Source organism: Phycodurus eques, chromosome 1, assembly GCF_024500275.1.
Source record: "Phycodurus eques isolate BA_2022a chromosome 1, UOR_Pequ_1.1, whole genome shotgun sequence".
Lineage (NCBI taxonomy): Eukaryota > Metazoa > Chordata > Actinopteri > Syngnathiformes > Syngnathidae > Phycodurus > Phycodurus eques.
The window spans coordinates 2,363,594-2,390,726 of NC_084525.1; the positions used below are offsets into that span (position 1 = coordinate 2,363,594).

At 43.8% G+C, this 27,133-nt stretch overlaps 2 protein-coding genes across 11 annotated transcripts; one reads left to right on the forward strand and one right to left on the reverse strand.

The window, feature by feature from the left end:
• Positions 1–128: 128 nt before the first annotated feature.
• slco4a1 (solute carrier organic anion transporter family, member 4A1) lies at positions 129–20,515 on the reverse strand. Of its 8 annotated transcripts, none has more exons than XM_061672244.1 (13): positions 12,677–12,738; positions 11,003–11,194; positions 10,118–10,904; positions 8,877–8,967; positions 8,391–8,512; positions 8,074–8,185; positions 7,313–7,467; positions 5,449–5,713; positions 4,548–4,713; positions 2,471–2,652; positions 2,323–2,387; positions 1,705–1,853; positions 130–1,464 (listed from the first exon to the last, which is right to left on the reverse strand). In XM_061672244.1, exons 3-13 carry the CDS (start codon positions 10,770–10,772, stop codon positions 1,294–1,296), a joined length of 2,133 nt encoding a protein of 710 aa, XP_061528228.1. In that variant the 5' UTR covers positions 10,773–10,904; positions 11,003–11,194; positions 12,677–12,738; the 3' UTR covers positions 130–1,293. The 8 variants fall into 8 exon arrangements, with proteins under 8 accessions (XP_061528191.1, XP_061528200.1, XP_061528181.1 ...); XM_061672251.1 differs by having other exon boundaries at positions 10,118–10,907; XM_061672207.1 differs by lacking the exon at positions 12,677–12,738 and adding an exon at positions 20,442–20,515 and having other exon boundaries at positions 129–1,464; positions 10,118–11,194.
• Positions 18,061–26,272, forward strand: LOC133400063 (nuclear factor 7, brain-like). Of its 3 annotated transcripts, XM_061672293.1 has the most exons (6): positions 18,061–18,334; positions 18,578–18,708; positions 18,858–19,047; positions 19,907–20,095; positions 22,236–22,407; positions 24,145–26,272. In XM_061672293.1, exons 4-6 carry the CDS (start codon positions 20,082–20,084, stop codon positions 25,303–25,305), a joined length of 1,347 nt encoding a protein of 448 aa, XP_061528277.1. In that variant the 5' UTR covers positions 18,061–18,334; positions 18,578–18,708; positions 18,858–19,047; positions 19,907–20,081; the 3' UTR covers positions 25,306–26,272. The 3 variants fall into 3 exon arrangements, with proteins under 3 accessions (XP_061528277.1, XP_061528268.1, XP_061528259.1); XM_061672284.1 differs by lacking the exons at positions 18,061–18,334; positions 18,578–18,708; positions 18,858–19,047; positions 19,907–20,095 and adding an exon at positions 21,632–21,909; XM_061672275.1 differs by lacking the exons at positions 18,061–18,334; positions 18,578–18,708; positions 18,858–19,047; positions 19,907–20,095 and having other exon boundaries at positions 21,939–22,407.
• The last annotated feature ends 861 nt before the right edge of the window (positions 26,273–27,133 follow it).

Here is a 27,133-nt window from a genome sequence, read left to right on the forward strand (position 1 = left end):
TTCATTGCCGGGCGGCGATCGAGAGCTTCCTTTCACAGGGACAACATACAGATGGTCCTGCTGTACACTCGAATCAACCATTGAAAGCCAATTTGTGATGCACATCAGTGCATGCACGGTCATTGGTAATTCATTCTTAATTTGTTGAAATAATTCATTGGGGCACTGTCGGCGTGTTCAACAGAAGATAATTGAGCCTTTGCACAATAGCATGGCAAGAAATAGTTTTAAAATTTGGTGTTTATCGTGTTTTGAGGGGGGAAAAAAAAGAGCTCTTTCCATCCCCCCAACACATGCAAAAACACACAATTTTATCTGAGGCTTTATTTATGAATACTTTATATCTTTGAATCAGCACATAAAAATATATTCAGAGTCAGCGTCAGATTCCTGAAAAAAAACATTTAGTTAAAAAAAGGCTGAAAAGTACAACACTGGCACGAGGCGTAGTCACGTCATCCATAATAAGACCATATTTTATGTCAACAATAGATGGAGAGGAATGAAAGCAACATTAAACAATCAATGTGCTACAAAAAGTGTTATACAGTATTTGCATACATTACAGTAGTGAAAAAGTTTTGGCACATTTGTAGTCACATTTCCGTTGCAGTTCTCTCCGAAGAAACAGCAGGGAGCTTCATTAGAATCCTCCAAATATTTTCTGAAGGTGCAGCTACTGTAGTTTGTTGGGCTTCAAGGAGAAATTCACGAGCGACTTTTACTTTTTCAATCTGCTGAACAGGGCAAATCAAACCAAATGATGAACTGAAATGAGAGCAATCGCTAGAACAGTCGTGCTTGATGACTGAAAGAAAATCCAGCAAATGGTTGTCAAGTTTGCCTCCACGTGTTCAAATCGATATCAAAAGTATAAATGTGCTTTTCCGATTTGATTGTATCATCCACTCTTCCAAACGCTTCCATATCATATGGATGGAAGTGACAACAAAAGATGTATTGGGAGACATTCATCTGCATGGCTATTTGTGGGGAGCAACGAAGGAAGCACTGAGGCATACAAAAAAAGAAGCAAATGGATCGATATGCTTTTCCGTCACTCAAGGTAGATGCTACGTAACGTGTGTCTTGTATGCTTTACATACTCAAATAAAAAGAATGACTTCATTTCTCCTTAGTTGGTCACCCATTTAAATGAAGGTGATGCATCAATGTCAAATTGAGGAAGAACTGAGAGGAAGTTTGGCTTGAGGGCTGGTAAACAATCTCCCTACGGCTGAGAGAAGGCTGAAGGTATGCAAGAAGCACCGGCCACTTAAACCAAGACTCTTGTCAAAATCTGGCATGCGGGTTGACGATGACACCGTCTTCATCCACGTCTTTCGCGGGAAAGTCGCTCTTATTGCAGGTTTCTTGGTCACTGCTTTCATGGCTGCTTCGCGGCGACTGTGGAGGAGGCTGGTACAAGATGCTGGCCAGCAGGAAGAAGATTGCCCCCAAAAACTGAGAACCAATACGAGCCAGGGGTTAGGTTTGAAGTCAACTAATGCCCGGATCAGACGACGAGACAAATTTGCGCTTTCACGATCGCACTATGTTAGACGCGCGCCGGTCACAATATGCAATTCTATTGGTCGACGAAATTTAGACAGCCTCTTGAGCGTTGTCGTTCAGTTCCGATGAGTTTCACACGATGCATAGCTGATCTAAGAAAATTAAAAGCATTGCCGTAGAAGCGTTTACCTTATAAAGGACGCCAGAAAGTAGCGTGTATCGGCTCATGGCTGAGTTCTGATAGAAGTAGCAGGAGCCCTGCTCTCCACACTGATCCTGCCACAGTAAGCAGGAAATGTCAATCATGGAGCCAAATGCGATGGGTCCAGGAATACCGCCTGTGAGGGAACAGCAATTGACAGATTATAGACCAAAACATCCCAAAATCAGTGAGCTGCAATTCAGAGTTGAACGCAATATCACAGTAAGTGATAACCTAACCTTAAAACAGCAGCTTCAAAATCCTAGGGCTGGCACACCGGCTTGTATTGAGGGACATAGCAGCCGCCATTGCTATGGTTACGCTGGATCGTCTACATTCCTTATCGACAAAAACTGGGGACCACTTGTCATGTGTTACTGCTATGTTCGGCACCGACGCTACGGTCGAGTGATGTGTTTGGGCTTCTGATGCCATTGTCACTTAACAAATGCGGATTTACTGCTACTTATTTGCCGGTATGACCTTGGCTTAAAAGTAAATTATACTGAGGGAACTGTCGGGAGGCCCAGATACAAAAAAAAGTACAAATAAATAAATGCTCTAGTTACTTTGAAAGTAAACCCGAAAGTACGCATAAATCTTACCAAATGTGCGCACCACAATCCACTGGATGCCGAGGCCAAAGGATCTCTGGCTGTCTGGCACACACCTAAAACAGTACCATACTAGACATAAATATTACACACACACAGATTCCTTGCAAAAATGCTGAATTTCACCACCTTACTGTACCTGAGTGTGGCAGTGAGCGCCGGGATGCTACAGAGGAAGGTGAAGAAGATGATGACGAAGACGAACGAGAGGAAGGCCGGCATGTGGTGGCACGTGCTGGCACACTTTCCCGCCACGGCGAGCCCATTGTGGTCCGAGGAGGCATTAGCTGCCACCAGCACGCAGCTGCATCCAGAGTACACCTACGCGCACGCCACAGGACGCTATGTGACACGCTGGCCATCTGCTCGTCTTCCCCCCCGCATTGATTTGCCACCGAACAGCGTTTTGCTCCCCATGCAGCCATCTGTCTTCTCTACTGTTTATCCCGGTCAGGGTCAGTTTTAATCAATGACGTGGTGGGATTGTGGTCGCACCAGAGCAGTCATTTCCAACCCGTTATTGAGGCTAGGCACAAGGCAAACCAAAATGTCACAAAACGTGGATATACGCATATTTATTTTCTGCCGTTTAGTGGAAGAGCATTTATTGCTTCTGCCTGTCACGATGTGTTGCTGGCATAGCTAGGGATGAAAAAAAAAAATATATATATATATATATATAGCGTAAACAATTATTTTTGAACCAGTTAAAGGTACAGTGTGCATTTTTCAAACTGCTCACTCACTCTCCACAGCCGCCCACTCGTGTCTCTGCCCAAAAAAACGCCCCCAGCTCACTAACGCATGTGCCAAATACGAAACGTTACTGGTTGGATGTTGCCTTTTTTGGCATTTATAACCAATTAAAAATATAAGAGGGGTGATCAATTTACCTGTCAACCTGGTGAGAACGGTGATATCACTTAAGTTTATACGTCTGCGCTGGTTGTTTTTTCAAGCCGAGCAATACGCAGCCTACGATCGGTCTGCCTACAGAACACCGCCGTTATATATGTTTACCCTTGATTTTAAGTAGAGCGCTGTTAACCTCCTTCTTTTAACTTTTGTTGCTGACCGGAGTTAAATAATCTGGCCGAGAAATTCCAATAGTCTCCTCCTGCGTAATGTTGCTGTGTCCCCACGAGGCTCGTCACCACGACTAAGCGTGTGAGAATAAGATTGACAGACTATTCAGTCACGCCTCCTGTCTATACAGTCTCTGATTGGCTAATCACGTCACGCCGTGCCCAGTTGAAAATAATAATTACAATTAAACTAGAGGCATTCGATAGGGCCAGAGAGTGATCATTTTTTGAATTTGAATTTTCCTGACTTTGTGGGCGGGGCTAAACCACCTGACTTTGTGGGCGGGGCTAAAACACAGGGGCGTATACTTTCCAGCGCGAGTTCCCTCCCCCGAAAACGCGTCTTCGCCGGAGGCCTCAATTTACAGTTACAGTTCAGGGATGTTTTTGTAAGCTCCTAGGAAATTAAAAACCGATGGATTTGACTTTTTAAAGACACGCGCAGTCGGCGAGCCGAACATCAACACCACCAGTCGACTCTGCAGCGGCCCATTTTACGACGGAGAGTTTTGCATACTTTCACCAGAGACGACACGGCTTCGTGGGTAACTTGATACGAGTGAACGGGGCAGTGCCGACTGTCTAACTACCCGGGCTTCCTCCTACCGTCCCGCTGTCACCAAGTGCAATGTTCGGCTGTGACATTATGTCACCGACAATCATTATAGTCCACAATAACCATTCCATTTTGAAGTTGGGCCTTTTCCATCGCATAAGCTATCACGCCCATTCCTTTTGGGCATCCATTTGACACGCCCACAGTGTCTGAGAGCTGAGAGGTGGCCCTTATTATTCAAGTTTTGCAACCTGATTTGATATACTTTTTTTTTTTTTTTTTTTTAATTCATTCAAATTTGATAGGTTTGTTAACATTGCTCTTTTCTGTGCTGTGTCAAATTGACATGCCATTTTCTGGGCCTGCTTCGAGCCGCTTTAAACATATATGACATTTAAACTGCAAATACTCGCTTAAAGTGAACTTTGATCATTTCCCAGTGGTCGGGAATCACTGCTCCAGGGTGTTTCCCACCTTTTTCCCAAAGTCAGCTGGGAAGGGCTCCAGCTCAACTACGACCCTGAACACGATAAAGCGATTGAAAATAGTTGGATGCATTGAATGAAACTTGTTACCTTTTTGCCCGTGGAGTCCTCCGTGTGGTTGATGGAGGTGCAGCCAGCATGGCAGGGGGAGTAATACATGACGTTATTAGCAGCACAAACGGGGTTGTACAGCTCCCGGACACAGCCGCAGCCCGCATTGCAGCCCACCGTCAAGCCCTCCGTTACAGAGGAGCTGCTGGTGGAATCACCAGGCAGCCAGGATGGAACAGGAAGAGAAGGTTAATTGGCGCTTCCATTTCTCTTGTCTGTGTGTGAATGTCGGGTAAAAACTTGTTTCTGGGCTTTTTTTTTTTTTTTTAACAGCAGAGGTTGTAATTACTACTATTATTAATAGTGACTGGGCCGGGATTATTTTGCCCAAACTCTGTTTTTTCCCCAGAGAACCGTTTTCAATATATAGTCTGAGAAAAACACGCCTTCTTTGAAACACATTTTCTGTGTTTCTATGCATCGTCTGTGTTTTGCATTTTCAGGCTCCGAAATGATGTTGTCATGAAAACAAACCATTTTCACCTCTTTTCAGTTCTGAAAAGTCTTGTGAAGACTGGCCTGGACTGCGTAGATCATATTTATTAGTGGAATCTGAAGCTACTGTTTTATTTATCAAGGGTCAGGGAGGAAGACGGCAAAAAAACTGATATCGGAATTTCGCTTAAATAGTGCCATCGAGATTTTCACGAGAAATTATGGGAATTAACTAGAAGAATGTACCTGTATGGTAATTTAGGGGAATACGCCGGAGCTTTGCACAGCTAATGTTAGCTGGGAGCAACAGTTATCCATGTCCATGAAAATACAGATGTATTTTCCTTTTTTTTTTTTTCAACTGGCTTTCACATGCACGACACACCACAAAATGAATTGCCATGGAAAACCAACAGTTCCAACACATTGACAAGTAGCTGTTTACCTGTTTCCTGGACCCAGATGATTAGGTTGGTCATAAAGCTGTTTGAACTGGTCCTCCGGGCTCTTGACAACAGACTGGTACGGAGCGGTAATGCCGGCCATGGGCACATTGGGGCAGTGGATGAGAAAGATGAAGATGCCGAGCAGACTGACGATGGCGCTGAACATGCAGAAACGAATGATGCCTCGGCAGCGGAGGTTCAATTTCTTTACGATATAGCCCCCCAGGAAGGTGCCCCCCCCTCCTGCAGGAACCACCATCAAGCCTGAGAAAAATGCGTCAGGGAATAAAAAGTTATCATCCGTAGAATGAATGCTTAGTCTTCACTGACAGTACACTACGTCCCCCGAAATGTAGCGCGCCATGGTGTTTTGGCCATTTTTTCCCCCTCAGAATTCAAGTCTTACAGAGTTTTCTCACTGTTTATCACGGAATCTGAAACAGGCTGCGGGGGGGAGGGGCGGCTGAGTTCTGAAGACCCAAAGGCGACTCACGGTTCAGCCCGCAGTCTGTCGTGGATGCCGGTATGTGACGAGGTCCCTCACGTTTGACATATTCAAGGCTTTCTACGGATGAAACGTAGATTCCGGGGAGCTTTGGAGCATGTTTGTAGCCCCGTCAGTCTGAAACGGATTGCCCGCGCCTGGCCCTGCTACACAGTCGGCGTCAGCACGGGGGGCGCATACTGCCACGCAATGTTTGATCCTAGTCATTTTCTCCAAACGCACTAATCCATCTCTTGTAACAAAAGAGACGCGCCGTGTCAACCCAATGCACAGTTTTGTGCCGGGACAACTTTTTGATCGAACACAAATGGTCCGGCTGGCCGGATTAGTCGTCCAGTCACGATTACGTCAACGATCAAAATCGTCGACAATTTAATAATCGGCGTCATTTATTTTTTGGAAGTGTTGTTTTTCTCTCAAAACTGCCACTGTAGATACACGCTGCTCACGGCTGCTGTCTCTGCCTTCTGTCCTTTGACACAAATGCGAGTAGTGGTAATCCGGGTCTGCAGTGATGTTCCTGGAAGAGCTGCGTTAGTATCTGCGCTAACCGTGTGAGTAACGGTGATACACGCGCATCAGAAACGGAAAGCGCGATTACTGTCCAAGAGGGACAGTCGTCTCAGTGAGCCGTTTGGCTAATTAGCTGCTCACAATTTCATTAGCCGCAGGGCGCGTTCGGAAATGTACTCCGACAAACAGTCCGGAAAACTGTTCGGAAACTCAAGAGCGTTGTTCGCAACTGCTTTACCTGGACAAATAAATAATATATGAAAAAAAAGTATTTTAGGTTTCTTTTGCACAGTCCCTTCTTTTCCCAATTGTACTCAGATTTGTGCACTCCCTTCTACATAAAAAAATAAATAAAAATGCTTGATGCCTGAGAAGAGTGGAATATATAGACAAGTATATATAGGTTTTTTTTTGTATTTTTTAGTCGTACACAGTATATATAGTGGAACCAATATGTAGTTTTTGGTTCCATTTTTAAAATGCACTATACATTTACAGCTAAAAAGCAGCAGAGTAGCTGCTTGTCGGTGTGACAAGCTGCGATTTACATCTGATCCGATTAGTCGACTAATTGCACAAATAATTATCAAAATCATTTGTGGCAGCCCAACCCAATTGCGACCACACACCCTCGTTTGCCGCGAGAGCGGCGGCAAAACCGTAAAACAGACCCCGAGCCTCGCAGGGTACCCCACGGTCGTCCGGGGGTGGGCTCAGGTGGGAGGCCCCCCACCTCTCAAGCCAGAAGGCATCACAGGGCACCCAGAGAAGGATGGATTTCATTCGCTGACATTTTCACAAGTACAGGCAGTACACCCTCACACAGCCATTTGTTCGTCACTCACCAAACCATGTGGCAGCTTCAGATGCACTGAGACTGAACTGAGACTCCAAGAACTTTGGACCAAATGTCGACATGCCAGCAATGAGGGTGGCCTCTGTAGCACCAGCCAAGCACAAACACAAGAAGGTGGGATTCTTTAGGAGGAGCAGTACAGATCTGGAAAATCGGGAAAATATTGAACAACTATGGAAGCGTTTTTACAAAAGCCCTGTATTGCTCGTGAGCAATGCTAAGTGAATCAACTCCATTTTAATTGTTCTAGCTCTGAGCCGTTCTTGGTACAGTTAAATTACTACGGCAATACATTAAAATGTTATATGTAGCATGTCACGTTGCGTAATTTACCTTGATTCATCACTGTGGATTATCGAAAATAATGTTCAAACCTGAAACGTTCTGTAAAACTGCAAATGTTTTCGTGCAAAGATTTCTTTTCTCGACGCATCAGATATTAATATTATGTGCAATTCCTTCTAAAGCGGTATCCTGATGTGATTCTACTTCCATTAAACAACTTGACTCTGCTTGAACGTTTAAAAAAAGAAAAGAAAAAAATCCTGCACCACACCCAATGGCATTTTACATGAGTGTAATCGGCAGGCTGTCAAACGCATGTCGAAGCAACAGGGGGCGCTGTGACCCCCAATTGTGAGTGTAGTTTTTACATAATCCTCATGCGAAACAGAGCCAAAACGTTTTGAGAAATGTGTTTAGATGTCGATATGAACAATTCCAAAAGCTGCAGAGTGGAGGCGCTCTTACCTTGGCATGTCTTTGACTGATTTGCCAAACTGAGGGTCCGCAGCTGTGGAGTGGCTGCCATCTTTTAGCTGGTGGGTCTCGGACACCCGCATGGCCTTGTGCTCCTGAGAACCTGCAGCACAAGGTGAGATTTGGCCAAGGAAAGACAGAACCGTATTCCATGATGTCGTCACGTAAGATTAGGGAGAAAAAATAAATAAAAAATCACATTTTTTAAACAGTATTTTGAAAAGGCAAACCAGATAATGAGGTAAGTGTTTGCTATATGCGTGTATACTATAATATGCGTACTTGTATCCATTTGTGAAATGCGTTACCTGGCAGCTGTCTTGGGTAGGCCAGGATGGGAAATGCCACCAACAGAGCTGCTGCTCCTCCGACGAGGAAGCCAATCCACCAAGCACCGACCCACAGAGCGTTCTCTGGAGTCATCTCTGTCCTGTCACCGCACGTACCCGCGCAAATTACAGTCAGCATTGCTGTAGAAATGAAGGAGGCTTTTGCATTTTTAGCACACACGAGCAGAGAACGTCAGAAATGTGAGGCCTACTCGATGAGCTGCAGCTGAGTGGCGAGAGAAAGTGGATGGATTTATCATGCTCATCTTTAATACTACGCATCCAGCCATGTGTATGCGTGCGAGGACGTCGGGTGAGAGAATCACAAACTCCCATGTCAATCACTTTCTGAATATCAAGATATTTCGAGTTTTCCTGTCTCTTACTTTACAGACAAATACGATGTTGTTGGATAATTGTTGCAGAAGGAATTCTCCCAATACAGACACACACAAGCAGACTCACGTGAGGTGGATCTCAGTGTAAATGTTGAGGAAGTAGCCCCCGAGCAGATAACCTGCTGCTGGACCCACAATGGCTGCGGTATAAAAGATCCCTGGGGGCAGAAAGTCAATGCGTGGGTGTCACTTCCTGACAAAAACTTCCCATTTAAGATTGAAAAAAAAAAAAACCAAAAAATTGACTTTTTTTGGTTTGTTACAAGGGCTTCTTTTTAAGAATATAGATCAGGTTTCATCAAGGAGCTCACGTTATACGGTTCTGGCATCGGCATCACGCAGTTGCAATTTGAATATGGTAACGTTTGACGTAAAACAGACGAAATTATTTAGTTCTTTATGGTGTTGTTGTTTTTTTTTACTCATGTTGAGACAATGAATGTAGAACTGCTCAGTGTAAAGGCTAAACGAGGTCATCAGTCTGACTTTTTCATCATCCTAGTTTTCTTCTCATTTATCATCCATCCATTTTCTGAGCCGCTTCACCTCACGCGGGCGGCGGGCGTGCTGGAGCCTAACCCAGCTATCTTCGGGCGATAGGCGGGGTACACCCTGAACCGGTCGCCGGCCAATCGCAGGGCACATACAAACAAACAGCCATTCGCACTCACATTCACACCTACGGGCAATTTGAAGTCTTCAATGAATGTTTTGGGGATGTGGGAGGAAACCGGAGTACCCGGCCTGGAGAAAAAGCCACGCAGGCACGGGGAGAACATGCAAACTCCACACAGGCGGGGCCGGGATTTCAACCCCGGTCCTCAGAACTGTGAGGCAGACGCTCTCACCAGTCGTACACCGTGCCGCTCTCATTTGTCCAAAAAATAATTTACAAATCCAAATACAGGCAAACAAATTCCAAAACAGATTCATTAAACACTTGGGAAAATACTTTTCAGAGGGCAAATTCCTGCCGAATTTCTACATGAAAAATCATTTTTATTGTTACTTGTTTGCTCCGCAATATTCTTTTTTAAGATTTTTTTTGAATGTGGAGTTTTCGTTTGCTGTAAGCTATAATCATCAAAATTATACATAGGTCAAATATTTCACTATGAGCCGTGTATTGCATCGCTACAATACGAGTTTCGCTTTCTGACTCGAACGACCCGACTACGTTAAGCTTTTGACACGATTACAATTTATTGAGATGTACTTGTATGTCACAGACCTGCGTTATTTTAGTAATTGCCTGCAAATCCCATCCCCATTGCACTGTAAATACTTTGAATCCAAAGCGTGACTCACCGGTGTAAACGGGCCCGTAGCTCGATTTGACGTTCTCGTCCAGATACGTGACTCCGAGCGTGTAAAGGGGTGTAGCCCCCACACCGTGGAGAAATTGACCCAGCATGAACACAAACCGATAGCTGGACAATCCCCCACCCTCTCGGTCCTGGCAAGGGCTAGTCCGGTTGGCAGAGCACAATCCCGTTTGCTTGGAGAGACTGACCTGGTAAGGTGGCGTGGTGAAGTGTGGCAAGGCGAAGACGAGAGAACCCAGCGCCATGAGAAGCACCCCCCAACCGAGCCAGCGAGGCTTGTGGCCCGTCCCGCCAAAGTAGCTGACGAAGGCCAGGCAAACGCATGCCGCTATGTCGTAGGAGCTGGCGATGAGGCCCGCTTCGTAGCTCCGCAGGTCGAAACGCCGCTCGATGGTCGTCACCACTGTGTTGATGAAGCCATTGATGATCATCCCCTGGAGGAAAGAGGCCACGCACAGGAAAAACAAAACCCAACGGGGAGTGTTGAAGACTTGGAACGCTTTGGGCGTCAGAGCCCCCCAGCCGCAAAGCTGATCCGAGTCTGTGGGGGTTCGATTTAATTTAATCTGTGACTCTGCGCACGGGGTCGTTTGCGCCGCATAAATCTGTCCTGGAAAGATGGAGGCTCCGGTGAACATGCATGGTCGATCGGGGTCATCAGTGCGTCGGGGTCCTGTGTCTACGAGGCTGTCTATGTGAGGGTCCACAGGGCTGGGGGTATCCAGAGAGGGACCACTGCTCAGAGGGAGGCCGGGAAGGTCAAGGAGCTCCTGCTTGGAGCGAAAGGAGGAATCAGCATTGAGCATTGACGGTCTTGTGTTGCAGATGGCTGCAAGAATGGGAAAACTACTTGTAGATGACTCAGTACTTGTGAAACAACTGCAGCCGGGACAAAAAGCAGGACGCGTATATGTTTCGGGCTCTTAATCCAGCTGCTCTCCGAAATTAAAAATACTTGCTTCTTGTGTACTGCATTTCATGCATCCACACTGCTGCTGAGTGCTTCTTAAGGCTTTTCTGGTGCTTTATAAGGCAACGAGAATGGTTTACTCATGGCATCCTATAGAGAGGAGACAAAAGATGATTTTAAATATAAACCATAACTGTCTATTCTTCCATTTTCCTGTCCATTTTAGAGGTCAAGGCACATATTCTGTGATACAATGACCAGTTTTCCACTTGAACTATGAGACTTGACGTTTACGGGGTGTCAATGTTCTACTTCGTGTATGTTTAACTTTGCAGCGACCCTCAAATGTTGATGCGCGACACCTCTCGATGCTTGAAAACCCGCATGGCCAATTATTAGAAATAGTACCTCACAGAACTTGCTATTAGTACAGTGTGTGGGAAAGGGACCTAAAAGGCAGCGCATCCCAGTCATCTTAAAGTTGCTTTCTTTCCACAGCTCAGAAAGGTAACAATAATGAAAAACGTATAATACAATAATGAGTTAAAATGTTTCAAAAACATCTTCCATTTTCACTTTGAACTAAATACTGTATAACCGTTGAAACTAACGATAATCTATGAAGAGGACACAGAAAGTTAAATACATTTATACAGTATAAAACACATCAAGAGAGTTATAAAGGGCATTTCCAACACGTATGAGTCATTAGTCATAAAAAAACATCATAATTACAAGAAAGTACAGACAGATCTTTGAAAATGTTTCTTCTCAGTAGAATGCCATCAAGCTGACAAAAGGGACTTTACCGAGCCTGAATACTCATTTAGAAACAGAAAACATTAAGCATTCAAATTTTTATTTTTTTATTTTTATTTCTGTTTTGTTTTGGGGTTGCCATGTACTAGCAGTGAAAAACGTGCAACGCAAAAGGGGAACACTCTTATAATGAAATACAGTAGAACATAACCACGGGTGTGTTAATGAACGTGCACAGCTCTTGTACGTTTCTAAGAAAAAAATCAATGAAAACATGACTACTTGTAAATATTTCCATGAGTCAATCATTTCTAGGGGAACTTTTGCTTTGACACCACACATGAATAAAAAACACCTCTTGACTTGTTGACCATGTTAAACATTTTGTTGGTGCTCTGGACACGTCTTTGGGTTTGCTCCTAGTACGTTTATATGTGCAATGTTTGTTGTAATCTGGTATATGCGTCCGCTACCGCTTATTCCGTTTTTAGGGTTGCGGGGAGCTGGTGCCTATCCCAGCTGACTGGGCGAAAGGCTGACTACACCCGTGAGTCAATCATAGGGCACGTTTACTGCAGAGACAGACAACCATTCCCAAACACTTTCACCCCATCACAGTGTGAACTCAGCGCGTGGCCAAGCCAGTGGATCACTACGCCGCCAGTGACGAGAGCTCAATATGAACCGAATAAAACGTGCAAATTATACACCCTGCGAAGGTGTTAACAACTACGGGTTGCATGGCACAATGTTTTGAGTGTCGTCATAAACAGAGTTGAAAAATATAAAATCAATGTTTTGAGTCTTCATAAACACAAAAGTAATCAAATATACAAATAAAAAAAGAAAAGACTGCGAGCTGAAGCCCCCTACCTCCATTCCAACATGTAACAATCTTAACAGGTCTGGCGCAAGATATGGTGATGAAAGAGTGGAAACGAAAGTGAACTAAGTTCTAAGCCCGTCTCAGAAAGCCTCTTATAGTGGAGTGCTGAGGCAACACGCACAGGGGGAGGGTTGCGCAAGCTCTGGTCCTACATAATCCACTTGCAAGATAGTACTTCACCACTGTTACTGCTCAGAAGGTCAACTGCGACCACATCACAGGTGTCAAACTCAATGCCTGGGGGCCAGATCCAGCCCGCCACAACATTTGATGTGGCCCGCTAAAGCAAATAAGGTGTTTTGCTGTTTCTTACTAAAATACCTAAATTGCAAACTGCCTTCGCTTTTATTAACATTGTACTAACGCAAGCATTTTCTGTTACCAATGCCCCTTTTAAAATAAATTGAATGAATATTTGAAGGAACAACGCTTTTGATCGCAAAAGTAGCTATCCATCAATGTGTTGTGAATCTGTACAACCCCAATTCCAATGAAGTTGGGACGCTGTGTTAAAAAAACGTGTTAAATAAAAACACAATACAATGATTTGCAAATCATGTTCAACCTATATTTCATTGAATACACTACAAAGACAACATATTTAACGTTCAAACTGATAAACTTGATTGTTTTGAGCAAATAATCATTACCTTAAGAATTTTATGGCTGCAACACGCTCCAAAAAAGCTGGGACAGGTGGCACAAAAGACTGAGAAAGTTGAAGAATGCTCATCAAACACCTGTTTGGAACATCCCACAGGTGAACAGGCTCATTGGGAACAGGTGGGTGCCACGATTGGGGAGAAAAGGAGCTTGCCTGAATTGCTCAGTCATTCACAAGCAAAGATGGGGCGAGGTTCACCTCTTTGTGAACAAGTGCGGCAGAAAATAGTCGAACGGTTTAAGGACAATGTTCCCCAATGTACAATTCCAAGGAATTTAGGGATCTCATCATCTCCGGTCCATAATATCATCAAAAGGTTCCGAGAATCTGGAGAAATCACTGCATGTGAGCGGCAAGGCCGAAAACCAACATTGAACGCGCGTGACCTTCGATCCCTCAGGCGGCACTGCATCAAAAACCGACATCGATGTGTAAAGGATATCACCACATGGGGTCAGGAACACTTCAGAAAACCAATGTCAGTAAATACAGTTCGGTGCAACATCCGTAAGTGCAACTTGAAACTCTACTATGCAAAGCAAAAGCCATTTATCAACAACACCCAGAAACGCCGCCGGCTTCTCTGGGCCCGAGCTCATCTAAGATGGACTGATGCAAAGTGGAAAAGTGTTCTGAGTCCACATTTCAAATTGTTTTGGGAAATTGTGAATGTCGTGTCCTCCGGGCCAAAGAGGAAAAGAACCATCTGGACTGTTATGGACGCAAAGTTCAAAAGCCAGCATTTGTGATGGTATGGGGCTGTGTTAGTGCCAATGGCATGGGTAACTTACACATCTGTGAAGGCACCATTAATGCTGAAAGGCACATACAGTTTTTGGAGAAACATACGCTGCCATCCAAGCAACGTCTTTTTCATGGACGCCCTTGCTTATTTCCGCAAGACAATGCCATACCACATTCTGCACGGGTGACAACAGCGTGGCTTCGTCGTAAAAGAGTGCGGGTACTAGACTGGCCTGCCTGCAGTCCAGACCTGTCTCCCATTGACAATGTGTGGCGCATCATATTGAAGCGTAAAATACGACAACGGAGACCCCCGACTCTTGAACAGGTGAAGCTGTACATTAAGCAAGAATGGGAAAGGATTCCACCTACAAAGCTTCAACAATTAGTGTCCTCAGTTCCCAAACGTTTATTGAATGTTGTTCAAAGAAAAGGTGATGTAACACCGTGGTAAACATGATCCTGTCCCAGCTTTTTTGGAACGTGTTGCAGCCATACAATTTAAGGTTTATCAGTTTGAGCATTAAATATCTTGTCTTTGTCGTGTATTCAATGAAATATAGGTTGAACATGATTTGCAAATCATTGTATTCTGTTTTTATTTATGTTTAACCAAACATCCCAACTTTATTGGAATTGGGGTTGTAATAGTATGAGGCGATGATACATTTGTATGGATTCACAGTCATAATGGCCCTCCAATGGAGACCTTAACTTCGATGTGGCCCGCAACAAAAATGAGTTTGACACCCCTGGACTATATGTGTCCATTTTCCGTACTGCATATTTTCACTAGGGTCCCGGTAAGCTGGAGGCTATCCCAGCTCACTTTGGGACGTTGACAGCCAGCGCATGGGCCGGGGCGTCGCGCTGGTGTGGCCGCTTTACAGCGTCCTGTTGCAGCTTGGATTAACCCGCGACGACCCAGTGGGATGTAGTCAAGCCGCTGGAGGTTTGAGCAGATATATTATCACAGCTCAAACATGTAGTTATGTGCAGGCATAAGAAACATGGCATTAAGTCGCATCCCTTTTTGCAGGACCTGCGGCGGTATTTGATTGACAGTTGAGCGGCGTGTGGTTGCAGCGCATTCAGCGTCAAGCTAACGGAGTCTGAGAGCGGAAAGAACGACTTGTGATGTGGAAGCATCATTTTATAAATCTGTTGATTTTTTTTTTCAAGCCATCAAATTTGGCAGGGTCATGCTGCGGGGACTGAAATGAGGCGAATTCAAATCTTGCTAGCTGTGTTAAAAGCTAGCAAGATTGGCCCATGAATGGAAAAGAAAAGAAAAAATCCACTACCAACTGCAATAATGTTAAATTGTAATTACCACTTCATCCTCACAATTACATCTATATATTTATCCTGCAAGTATACTCCACTGTCCTTGAAAAGCCTATTATATGGGAATATCATTATTATCATCGTCACTGATATAACGATGAGGATTCAAACCATTTTATAATGCTTTTAAAGCTTATTCAAAATTTCCCCGTGATTGATTGGTACTTGTAGCGCAGTCAGCCTTTCTCACCCTCGGTCAGTTAAGACTCCAAAACACCTCGATGTGCCCCCACCGGCCAGAAATGCCCGGTCATATTTGTATTTGTCTGTCACTCGATTCCTTACCGCTTCTCAATTTAAAATATGGCAAGAGTACAAACATTCTCACGGTTTGCCTTTTTGTAATAATTCTTTTTCCCATATTCGCCTTTCCATTTGTTTTCAAAATGAGATCAGAGCAAGTCTCTGTACTGCATAGCCAGTATTTTATCTTCACAGCAGGAAAGTATTTGCTTTGGATCCTTGGGAAATCTTTCCTAGTCTGCGGTAAAGAAAGACTTCTGAGGAACCAAGGAAAATCAAGGAAGCAGCAAATTCAGTGAGGCGCCGTTCACACTGCAGGACGTCGCATCACATCGGATTTCGCATTCTTTTTTCAAATGCGCTGTTGCAACCCCACAATTTGAGGAGCCAAAGATTGTAGAAAATTTGCCAAATACTTGTGTCCAGTATTTTCATTTATGATTGCGCCATCCTCAGCCACATCTCGAGTCATCCTCGTCGTCGGCGGCCTCGTTCAGGCTCTCACGAGGATGTACATACGATCTGCCACTGAGTCTCAAAAAAGCATACGTGTTACGGTAAAGTTACAGCCAGCAGAAGTCAGCATATTGCTTTATCAATCCATCCAGTTGCTCCATCCTTCGTCCCATTAAGGCATTTCTCCCACAATACAGATTCTTAAGATTACCTCTGAAATTATTCCAACTACAGTATTGGCTCACTATGGAGAAATGTGAGACAATCATGGAAAAGGTCACACAAAATATAACAGTACACCTCCCACTGTATAAAAGGAAGGCAAAATTGTACATTATTCGACAGCAGTCTAACAGAAATTTATGGACAGTTATGAAACTGTTTCTTCGAAAGTATAACCAGAGTGTTATTGTATTGCATCATTCTATAAATCCCCCGTTGTTTAAGCCATGTAGAAATGTTAATTTGGATATGACAGCGTTGTGTGAATGCAGAAATGGTGACTTCCCTGACTTAATGTGTTTCGTTTTCTTCGACATGAATAGATGCGGGCTCCAAAACCTGTGTTACCTAAATGTGTTCGAATTAGACCGGATACCCAATGTGGAGTTTGCAAAGGAACAGTGGCGGTTTTAGACCAACTTTACTGAGAGGGCAGGTTAGGGCCAGGGGTTTTGTCAGAGGGCCGCACTTCGAAACACGCACACGTGCACCCCATTGCCTAAATTGCTCTGCAGCATTTATTTCTTCATGGCATGTTTGTATAGTATTGATTAATTGTGTTTTATTTTATTCAGCACAAGATTTGATTTCATTCAAAAGCCTGACCAGGGACCAAGATGCGTTATTAGGATTGCCACATAGTTTCCAGGCAGGACAGGCGCCACTGCGACATGATTGGCTCCTGCGTCACAGGAAGGGCAAGCTACATAGATCTGAGGATATGACCGTCCCAAACATGACATTTGTACGCAATAAAAACAAAGACGTTTGTTGTGGTTAGGCTTAGGTCTAGGGTTGGGACTTAAGGCGGATTAGGAAGGGTTACGGTTAGTGAGTGGGCTTTCCCACTGCAGGAACAACTTCCAGCCATCCATCCATCCATTTTCAACACCGCTTATCCTGGTTAGGTTTACGGGGCGCCGGAGCCCAGCCCAGCCGGACGACACCCTAAACCGGTCGCCAGTCAGTCAGTCGCAGGGCACACATAGACACAGACAACCTGAGTGGGAACTGAACCCACGATGCCCGCAGCAAAGTCAGGCAAGTGTAGCACGACACCATCGGTGACCGCAGGAACAAGTTATTGCGTTTCATTTTGAAGTGTTTGGGGTTTTTTTTTGTTTAAAGAAAAAAAAACTATTTTTGTTGTGATTATTGCGATGTATATTTATGCGTATTTAACACAAATTGGATATATTTCAATGTAATTCTGAAGTGTTTTTCACAGAAATAATTCAAGTACTTGTTTATATTGGAGAGATGCAGGTTTCTCAGGTAGGATACTGAATGTACTTTCATTTGATTGATTTTAACTTAACATGGTACATTTATTAACGTAGAAAATATTCTATATTTAGTTTAAAAATAAAATAGATTGTGTTAAGTGGGAAAGGGAGCTTTGATTTCCCCAAATATTTCAAAATAATACATTTTAGAGCTGTAGGTGCTGTGATATTTTTGCTCAAGGTTATCATGCCATCAGAATCTGATAATGGCCCATGCTTCGCCGTGTGTGTGGAACTCGTGACAAGCTATCAAATCGAAACACGAGTCAAGTGCGCGTCATGCAAGCCAGTGCTGCTTCCCATTTCTAGCATGGCTAAAGAAACGTAAGCTACGTCTGGTCTTGCGGAGCAACAATACAAACGCAACTTACCTTCCATATGAGTGATGTGTGGGTCACCAGCTAATCTTTCTGTTGATGTCTCACGACCTATTTTTTTAAACCCGCCCCTAAACCCGATTAATGCTGTATTCCTGACCTTTTTATACAGATACTCTGGACTTGTTTTGGTGCCTTATTTATTATTATTTTTGTTTGAACTGTGCTATATAAATACATTTGGGGAAAGCACCATCTACAATAGGTTTGTGTTCTTTGCTCTTTGTCAAATCAAGGCTTTGGTCTCGTTCTTCCTGTTTCCTTACCTCACAAAGACATCAAACAGCTACTCTGAGCCAAGGAATGGTGTGTTTTTGTTTTAATCTAAGTAAAAACTGAAAGCTGTTAGTATTCTACTTTGTCTACAACTTTGTCCACAACCATTATCCCTCATGAAATGATAAACATTTGTTTTATACTTTCAGATGCTTATGTCAATGAAATCAATGATATGAGTTAGGTAAAATGAAAAGTTGCACCCTAACAGTGACAGTGAGACCTTCCAGACGCCACCCTTTTCCTATACCGTCTTCATTTGTCCTCATTTAGACGGGCTCGCTATTACTGGCTGGCTTAGTCGAAGCGGATGTTGGCAGCCAGCGTGGATTTGTGCATTTTGTGGCACTGAGACAAGGGCAGAACAGACAACGGCCAAGATGCAGCGAGGGATGCTCGCTAAAGTAAGCCATTTTAAACTAAAAGGAAACATTTTGGCAACTGCTTTATTTTTGGGAGGGAAAGGTGTTTGCTAAAATACACCAGCCAAAATGCATCACGCATCTTTGATGGTGTTATGACAAAATATGCTAAAAAAATGTAAAAAATATAGAGCCGCCGCTCCTCCGCATCGACGGGAGCCAGATGAGGTGGCTGAGGCATCTGATTCGGACGCCTCCCGGACGCCTCCCTGGCGAAGCGTTCCGGGTACGTCCCACCGGGAGGAGACCCCGGGGACGACTACTTCCCCCGTGACCCGACCTCGGATAAGCGGTAGAAAATGGATGGATGGCAGAATATAGGTGAGATGCCTTTGCCGGTCCATCCGGCGTCTGTGTGGTTTATATTGAACAGCAACAGGCATTATTGTAAAAGGGGCTGGTGTCAGTTGACACTCTTGCGCTCTGTGCAGTCTTTTCTCCTGCTTTGGCCTCATCTGTTTCTTCTGTGAACTGGGTCACACAAGCTCCTTCAAATGAAACTGTCATCTCCCAAAAAACAACAAAAACATTTGAAAGAATTGTTCTAATGACAAAAAGAGCACACTATAATATCGTATGTTAGTCAAACATCCAGTCATGGTATAATTAAATACAATTAATAAGAATTTTTGCCACACTCTGCTTCAATTGTGCTGCTCATTCTGGTGTGCCACCTGGTTGCAGCATAACTCCGACATATGGATACTCTATTGGAGGCTCTGCTACTCTTTTCAATACAGGAGTAAAATTGGTCGTCCTATGTGAGTCTTGTTCTATTGTCTGTCTACATGTGTTGCATCGCCGTGGTATGTGTCAATTAATAAATCGGCTATAGGCGGAACGTCACGTGACCAAACCCGGGACACAGGCGAGCTGACTTCGTGTGTATGCTGCGATCACATGATTGATTGAAGCTGAACTGGCTACAATTGTGTTTGATTTATGTTCACCCGAACCGGGAGGAAATGCTGAGACTTGTTTCTCCTTAAATGATCCCCTCTTTTGCAAATATGTCCAACTTGGTAGCAACAGTTGCAGGAAGACCCTTTTTTGTTCCTCACGACAAAGCAAGGTTTATGAAACATCAGTGAGCTCGGATGTTCTAACTCTCGACCGTTTTCACTTGCAGCACGCATGATAAAGATCGCAATTCATCTCTCTCTCTCTCTGGATTATTCAGATAATGGTGAATAAAAACAACATGGCTTGCTCTAAGGTGAGATGCACATCATAAGATTCTCATAAAATGTGCAGTCAACACATGATGATCTGGCCGGGTCTGGGTCTGGGTCTGGTTGGTGCACCCCCAACCCACCCCTGCAAGGCGGGAACCCCCCGCCCTCACGTCAGCGGCCATGCTGTGCCAAAGGTACCGTATTTTACATATTTTGCGTTGGGGGGAAATTTAAAAAAAAAGACCATATTAACGATTGTACCGCATCGACGGTCAACGACGTGACAGAACAACTGCGTTATAGCAAATATATTTGCGGCGGGAGCGAATCACGTGAACAGTAATTGATGTTAAATACAGGAATTGCGGATGATGATATTTTCGCGAGGCAGAGCGAATGAACAAGCGACCAAACCAAAAAAAAAGAGAAAAAAAGACGCCTTCTGTGCAGCGATGTCGCAGGTCGCGTGCTGGAAGCACATCCGCCCCGGGGCGCCGTCTTTGTTTGCTTCATTGTTGTGTTCCCGCGGACGAAGCTCACCTTGGGAAGAACCTCCTCCGTATCCGCCGTTTCTCGCCTCGCCGCCGTCTGCGTTCCCTGAGAGAAATGTGACAAGTGTGCATGCAGCACGCTCACAACCGCAGTGACGTCGGCCGTCCGCGCACGTTGCCGCCGCAGAAGCACTTGTGATCGCGATGTTTCAACATCAATTCGCAACAACAACAACAACAACAACAACAACAATAATAATAATAATAATAATAATAATAATGCACCACAGCCAGTAGTGCTAATGCATTTCATATTTATTAAAGTGTCACCTCTGAGTGGCAACTGGATGGATGGACATACTCGGCCTTTGATACGGACTTGGTGCCTGAGTTAACTGTTGAGAGCGTCTGCCTCACAGTTCTGAGGACCGGGGTTCGAATCCCGGGCCTCGCCTGTGTGGAGTTTGCGTGTTCTCCCCGCGCCTGCGTGGGTTTTCTCCGGGCACTTTCCTCCCACATCCCAAAAACACACGTGCTAGGTTAATTGACAGACTCTAAATTGCCCGTAGGTTTGAATCTCGACCCGGCCGGGACCGGAAACGGAAACGTTCTGTGCAGTCTTGACGTGTCAATTGAGACGCGGAGAAGATCGGGTCCATTTTCCAAATAAAACACATTGACACACTAATTGCAATCCAACAGAATTCATATAAATTGCTCATTCTTTCTCTGCGGCCCAATAACAAATGCCTCACGGCCCGGTACCGGTCCGCGGACCTTTGGTTGGGGACCACTGATACCGAGGACACTGGAAAGAAATCAGACGTTACCAGAACAAGCATTTACGCTAGACATATTATTTTCATACTTTCCCCTCCCGCAACCGTTTATTCTTGGCACATCACAACTTATCTTGTGAAGATCTAATCTTATTCTCGCAATGTTGCCATTTCATCTTCACATTGCGGTCGTATAAAAACCCTTCAAAATAAACTTCAGCCTCAACATATGACCTTTTCCCTCCTAATTTCCTCATTACGTTGCTTTCATTTACTCTTCATTCCAGCTTGGCAATAATACTATTCAGTCCATTTTCAGATCAATCGAGTTGATTCAAAATCCGATTCTGGAAGAGTACTGTTTTTTCCTCATTTGTACCCTTAAGTCACATAATATTTTGATTGCCTGTCATGACCAAACGACTTGTAGCGTTAATACGATGAAAGGTTTTCCTGTAAAAACTTGATAATCATATGAAAATGTTGGACAGGACGAGCTAGCTAAAAGAAACAAATGAAGCTAACTCTACCAGCATAGCACAGCTAGCTAAAAACTTTGCGATGTCATTAACGTCACAAGATTAATCCATTTTTAATCAATACGCCATTGTGGCGGTAATGACATTTCTCGAGGGTAGCTGACAAAAAGACCAGATCAATAATAACAAATACATCTTAAATCAATATATATGGACGTGAACAGATTCTGAGTCACAGAAAGATGCCAATGAAGGTAAGGTATGTATCGTTTTTGTGACATTTTATTTTTGAGAAAAACGAAAATCAAAAGTGCCCGAAATCAAATAAACCCCCTGATACGCATTTGGCTAGTGCACATGCAAATAGTACTTACTGTACAATATATTGCGCGTTTAAGCGAGCTTTTGCTAAGTCCTAATAAATAAAAGGAGGGGCTTGGAGTGGAAATGACTTCCTGGTTGTGTGTCAGCAAGCAAGCGAGCGAAGATGGCCTCTGCTTCTTTCACAGACGACTTGACTTGTTCCATTTGTCTGAACATTTTTACCGATCCAGTGACTCTTCCCTGCGGCCACTCTTTCTGCAGACCGTGCCTGAAAGGCTTTTTGGACGCACATCACCAGTGTCCGCAATGTCGGGCCTCGCTCGCCTCCGGGGAGGAAGTGAAACGTTTATCTACCAACTTCATCTTGCTCAGCCTCGCTGAAAAAGCCAAACTAGAAGGGATCGGCACAGAGCAGCTTACAGGAAAACCCGAGGTAAAGTACGCCAGGGTTAATATAATAAACTTTTTGGGGGCCCCTTATCAGCGATGTTATAACTGCAGTTAACGTCTGCGTCACGTGGGGCGTTCTCGATCAGCGATGTTATAACTGCAGTTAACGTTAACGTCTGCGTCACGTGGGGCGTTTTCTTCCTATCTCGCTGAATATGGACGTTGGTATGCAGTTTTAGCCAATCGGATTGCACGATGTTGAGACGTGAAGCTGCTTGAGCCAATCATTTTTTTTCATTCATTCTTGGAAAAGTAGGTCAAGATGTTAATCGGTCGCGTCCATATTTGGACGTTTGTTAACCGGAAATAAAACGCAACGTTTTGTTTGTCAATGTGCTGTTATGATCTAGTATAGCAATCGGTGTTGCTAATTAAAACGAGTCATTTGTTGTCTTGCGTGTATTGTTTCCTTATTATTGATTCTCTCTTATTTGCATGTGATTGGAAAGTCAGATAAACATCCTTTAATATTCAGCCACAAAAACACCCTTTGGCTGTGAAAATGGTAGAACTGTACTGTACATTAATGTACATATTTTAGAAAAATCTTAAGTCCTCGATTCTCTCGTCTACTGTACTCAAGTATGTCAACACACACACTCACATTTAATTTTTTTTTAAATAAAGTATTTTATCTTTACCAATAAACCTTGTCCTAATTCTGTCTTGGGTTTCAAGCATTTAATAATAATAATAAAAAAGAAAACCTCACAAAAACATTTGAAGGTCCTAAAAATTAATTGAGATTTAGCAATTTCATCATGCATCTACCGTAATTATTCAAAAGTATCGGTATCGGTATTGGTATCAGTATCGGCGATCCTGGCCCTGTATTTACTTGGTATCGGCTGGATTGCAAAATTACGCAGTATCGCACACCACTACTTGTGACGCGATAAAAACACATGGGAGCGGTCGCGAAACATCATCGTGACTTCGTTCTGACGCATGCGCATTACACTGCGTGCCAGGTGTCCCTTTCACTTGTTTTATTATTAATCTTTTCCTTATCTCTGGTGTCTGGCGGAAACCTCACATCTCCAGAACAACCACCTTTCAGGAAACCAAAAAAACCTCATGTTCGTTGAGCCATTAACATTGCCTTGTCAAAGACAGCAAGCCATTTTAAACACTTAAGATTGGTCAATAATTTGTAAAAAAAATAAATAAATAAAAACAAATAATGAAAGAAGAGACCCACATGGCTAATATTATCGATTTTTGTAAAAATATGAAATTGGCCAAATTTGGACAGGAGAGATTTCGGCCTGACACCGACCGGCATTACATTTTTATCTACAATTGCCCAACTGATTTTCATTGTTCTTGTAAAGTGACGTTTTTATTTAATTTTTTTTAAATAGGCAGGAAGCCAGTTTGTGCTTTTTTTTTTTTTTTTTGTGCGTTTGTTTGCGGGGTACACCCTGAACCGGTCGCCAGCCAATCGCAGGGCACCTAGAAACAAACAACCATTCGCACCCACATTCACACCTACGGGCAATTCAGAGTCTTCAATCAACCAACTACGCACGTTTTGGGGATCTGGGAGGAAACCGGAGTGCCCGGAGAAAACCCACCCAGGCACGGAGAGAACATGCGAAACTCCACACAGGCGGGGCCGGGATTTGAACCCCGGTCCCCAGACCTGTGAGGCAGATGTGCTAACCTGCCGTCCACTTCTTGTATCTTTATTAATAATGGATGCGTCTTCTTTTGGCAGGTTGCTGACATGTGCCTGGAGCATGACGAGAAGCTGAAACTGTATTGTGTGACTGACAAGCAGCTGATTTGCATCATATGTCGAGATTGCGAGCGGCATGGAGGACACGCATTCAAACCCATCAAAGAAGCAGCCGCGTCTTTGAAGAACAAGTTGGAGGAAGGACTGTGCCACTTTGCTGTAGATATAAAAAATTTGGAGAGCTTGGTAAACGCTCAGAGGGAGAAGATAGAGGCAACTAAACAGAGGTCTTGTCAACTGCTGAGCCAAATCAGTGCGCAGTTTACAGAGCTGCACCAGTTTTTGGAAAAGAGAGAGAAGGAGGTGAAGGATGAAGTCAAACTCCAAGAGAACAATGATGTGGTGCGAATGACCAAAATGCTGAACACTATGGCGGCAGCGCTGTCCGAGAGTAGAGCGATGCAGGGTAGAGCGGCCTCTTTTCTGGAAATTTCCAACCCTGAGAAGTTTTTGAAGGACTGGGTTGAATATAACGGCGTGATAGTGAGCGTGAACGATTACAAAGTGGTGGAAGCCTCTCTTTACTTGGGACCTTACGAGACTCACCTGAAGTTTTTGGTTTGGAAAGAGATGCTTCAGGTGATAAAGCCTCGAGAAGAACAGCTTGTGCTCAAAGAACAGGGTCTCGGGCTCACTGTGTCTAGTGATGGACGCAGTCTGCTCCATAGTTTCCACAGTCAAATGCAATTTCCAAACTCACTCAAGAACTTCGGAGGTGACTATCAGAGAAGCCCACGCTTTGCCTTCAGACAAGATGGCAATCTTTTATATGGGGGATTTGCCAGCAGCGAGAACACATTCACGTCAGGGCAGCACTACTGGGAAATTGAAGTCGGCCAAATTGGCCTAACTGGCTTTTGGGAAGTGGGGATACGGGATCATATTATCAAATATGATGCTGGAAATCTTTCCACCAGTTGTCCAGAAGGTGTAACGCCACTAACTCTCCAAAACATACCACGAAAGATCGGGATTTATCTGGACTGCTCATCCCACAAACTCGCTTTCTACAACGCGACCGACATGACACACATCCACACGGTCAGCACGAAGGACTCGGCAGAATCCTCAACTTCAGCTTTCCTAAAAATACAATACAGAACCCCAAATATCATCCCTTTTACAGCCTCTTGGTACTAGTTGCACTACTCAACAATAATATCGTTGTTGTCCAAACTTGTAAGTCCGTTACTCCGCCTCAATACAACACTAGCATGGAAACAGGAGCTCATAACGTTCAGACAGATATTCCTTCACAATATTAACATTTTAACATAGCAATTTCATTATTTGAATGTTGATTTTCCTTCAAGGTGAATCGTGAGGCTTTTTTTGTTGTTGTGTGTGACAAAGAATTCTTGGTTCTGTTTGTACTGTATAAATGTATCCGAAAAGCAATGAGGCCCATATTTTTTTCCCCCCCCTACACAGTTAGTACCACCACCAGAACTGCCCTTTGGCTGTACTACTGCTTTATTTTAATTTTATATTCAACAAAAGTGGAATTTTGTTTGTTGTATGGCCTGTACACCTACATGATGGCGTGGTGTGGCTGTCACCACAAGAAGGCAGTGTTGTTCAGACATTACTCTCGTGATCAAGTCTCTGTCCCCTTAATCGCTTTTGATGTGCAGAATTAAAAATATACATTTCCCCTGAACGTTTTCATGTATGTAGATTTTTTTTTATTTTATTTTTTTTGTGTGTAGGGGCGGGGGGAATTTATGTTCTTGGGAATTCCCCTCAACAAGAACTGAATATTGCATTTTGTGCTGTTTAATGTGATGTTGATTTATTGTGAATGCACATTAACGCATACAAATGCATTGTACAGTAGTTATTTTTGTCTCATCTGAACTGCTATTTTGTGTATTAACAATGCCCGAATATTTTATAAAAGTTTAAACAAATAAAAGTGTTGCACAGCAAATTCGGAAGTGTGAATTCAACTGATTGAAAGTTGACTTTAAACTTTGAACTTTGAGTCCACTCTGGATCCTGTTTGAGTAACACTTTTGAAAGTGTGAATCACATAATACGTTGCTTTATTGATATAAAATGTCCTGCTACTGGTGTCCTGTTAAAAAAAATAAAGTACAAATAGGAACACTGAAGTCTTGCGCCTGAATTTCAACCATGTTGGCCAGAAGAAGGTTGACCCACCGCCCCCTTGTGCTATCTGTCATCGTTATCATTTGATCATATTCATCCAAAATAATCTGTCCACCCGGTTTAGCCTAGAGAGAATTTTTCGCCATCTAAAAGTTAAGAGTCAGAAAGTCAGCAATTATAATATATCCATCTTCCTCCTCCTCCTCCAGGGCAAAGTTTAGTGTATATAGCTTTCTGAGAAGAAGACCCTCCCCTGTGCATTACAGGCCGGCAATAATGTGCCATGTAAAAGTGAAGTATGAAGTATACATCATTCAGCTTACAGCTGAATGATGTCATGTTCCGCAAAGAATCCTGCTCGGTTCTGATGGATGCCCCAGTCCGGAGACGCAGGCATCTGTGGCCTTTTATAGGGCGGAGTGATGTTATATATAGAGTGGAGTGATGTTACATTCAGTGGAATGATATTACGGTATATGAGTCACATGGTGCATGTTGACAGGATCATGTTGTCTTTTATCTCATTCCGTGCCTAACGTCGCGAGTTGAGAGGGCACCCTGCCCTGCGTAGAGGGCTCACGCTGCATATAGGTGTTAAGTCGTTCAATGGTCGGTGATCACATGCATTGTAGATGATGATACAGACTCATTTACCGATTGCCATATTTTTTTCAAACATAGGGCTCCACAAGTAGCTCTGCCCTGAGTCAAGTCAGTCTCCTGCACTAGAGGGGCATGGGGTGACCCACGTCTCATTTCCATGAGATAGGACCGCCCCCTCAAAACAGAGTAATTTTCAATTTCCACTGCATTAACTTCTATTTTCCATCCATCCATCCATTTTCTTGACCGCTTC

Excerpts from the sequence above, each read along its gene's own strand:
- slco4a1 (XM_061672207.1), bottom strand. The coding sequence starts at position 10,940 with ATGCTCAATGCTGATTCCTCCTTTCGCTCCAAGCAGGAGCTCCTTGAC. Across the intron at positions 8,968-10,117 it reads CTACGGGCCCGTTTACACCG|GGATCTTTTATACCGCAGCC; the intron begins GTGAGTCACGCT and ends TTCTGCCCCCAG. Across the intron at positions 4,714-5,448 it reads CATCTGGGTCCAGGAAACAG|CAGCTCCTCTGTAACGGAGG; the intron begins GTAAACAGCTAC and ends TGATTCCACCAG.
- LOC133400063 (XM_061672275.1), top strand. The coding sequence starts at position 22,138 with ATGGCCTCTGCTTCTTTCACAGACGACTTGACTTGTTCCATTTGTCTG. Across the intron at positions 22,408-24,144 it reads AGCTTACAGGAAAACCCGAG|GTTGCTGACATGTGCCTGGA; the intron begins GTAAAGTACGCC and ends TTCTTTTGGCAG.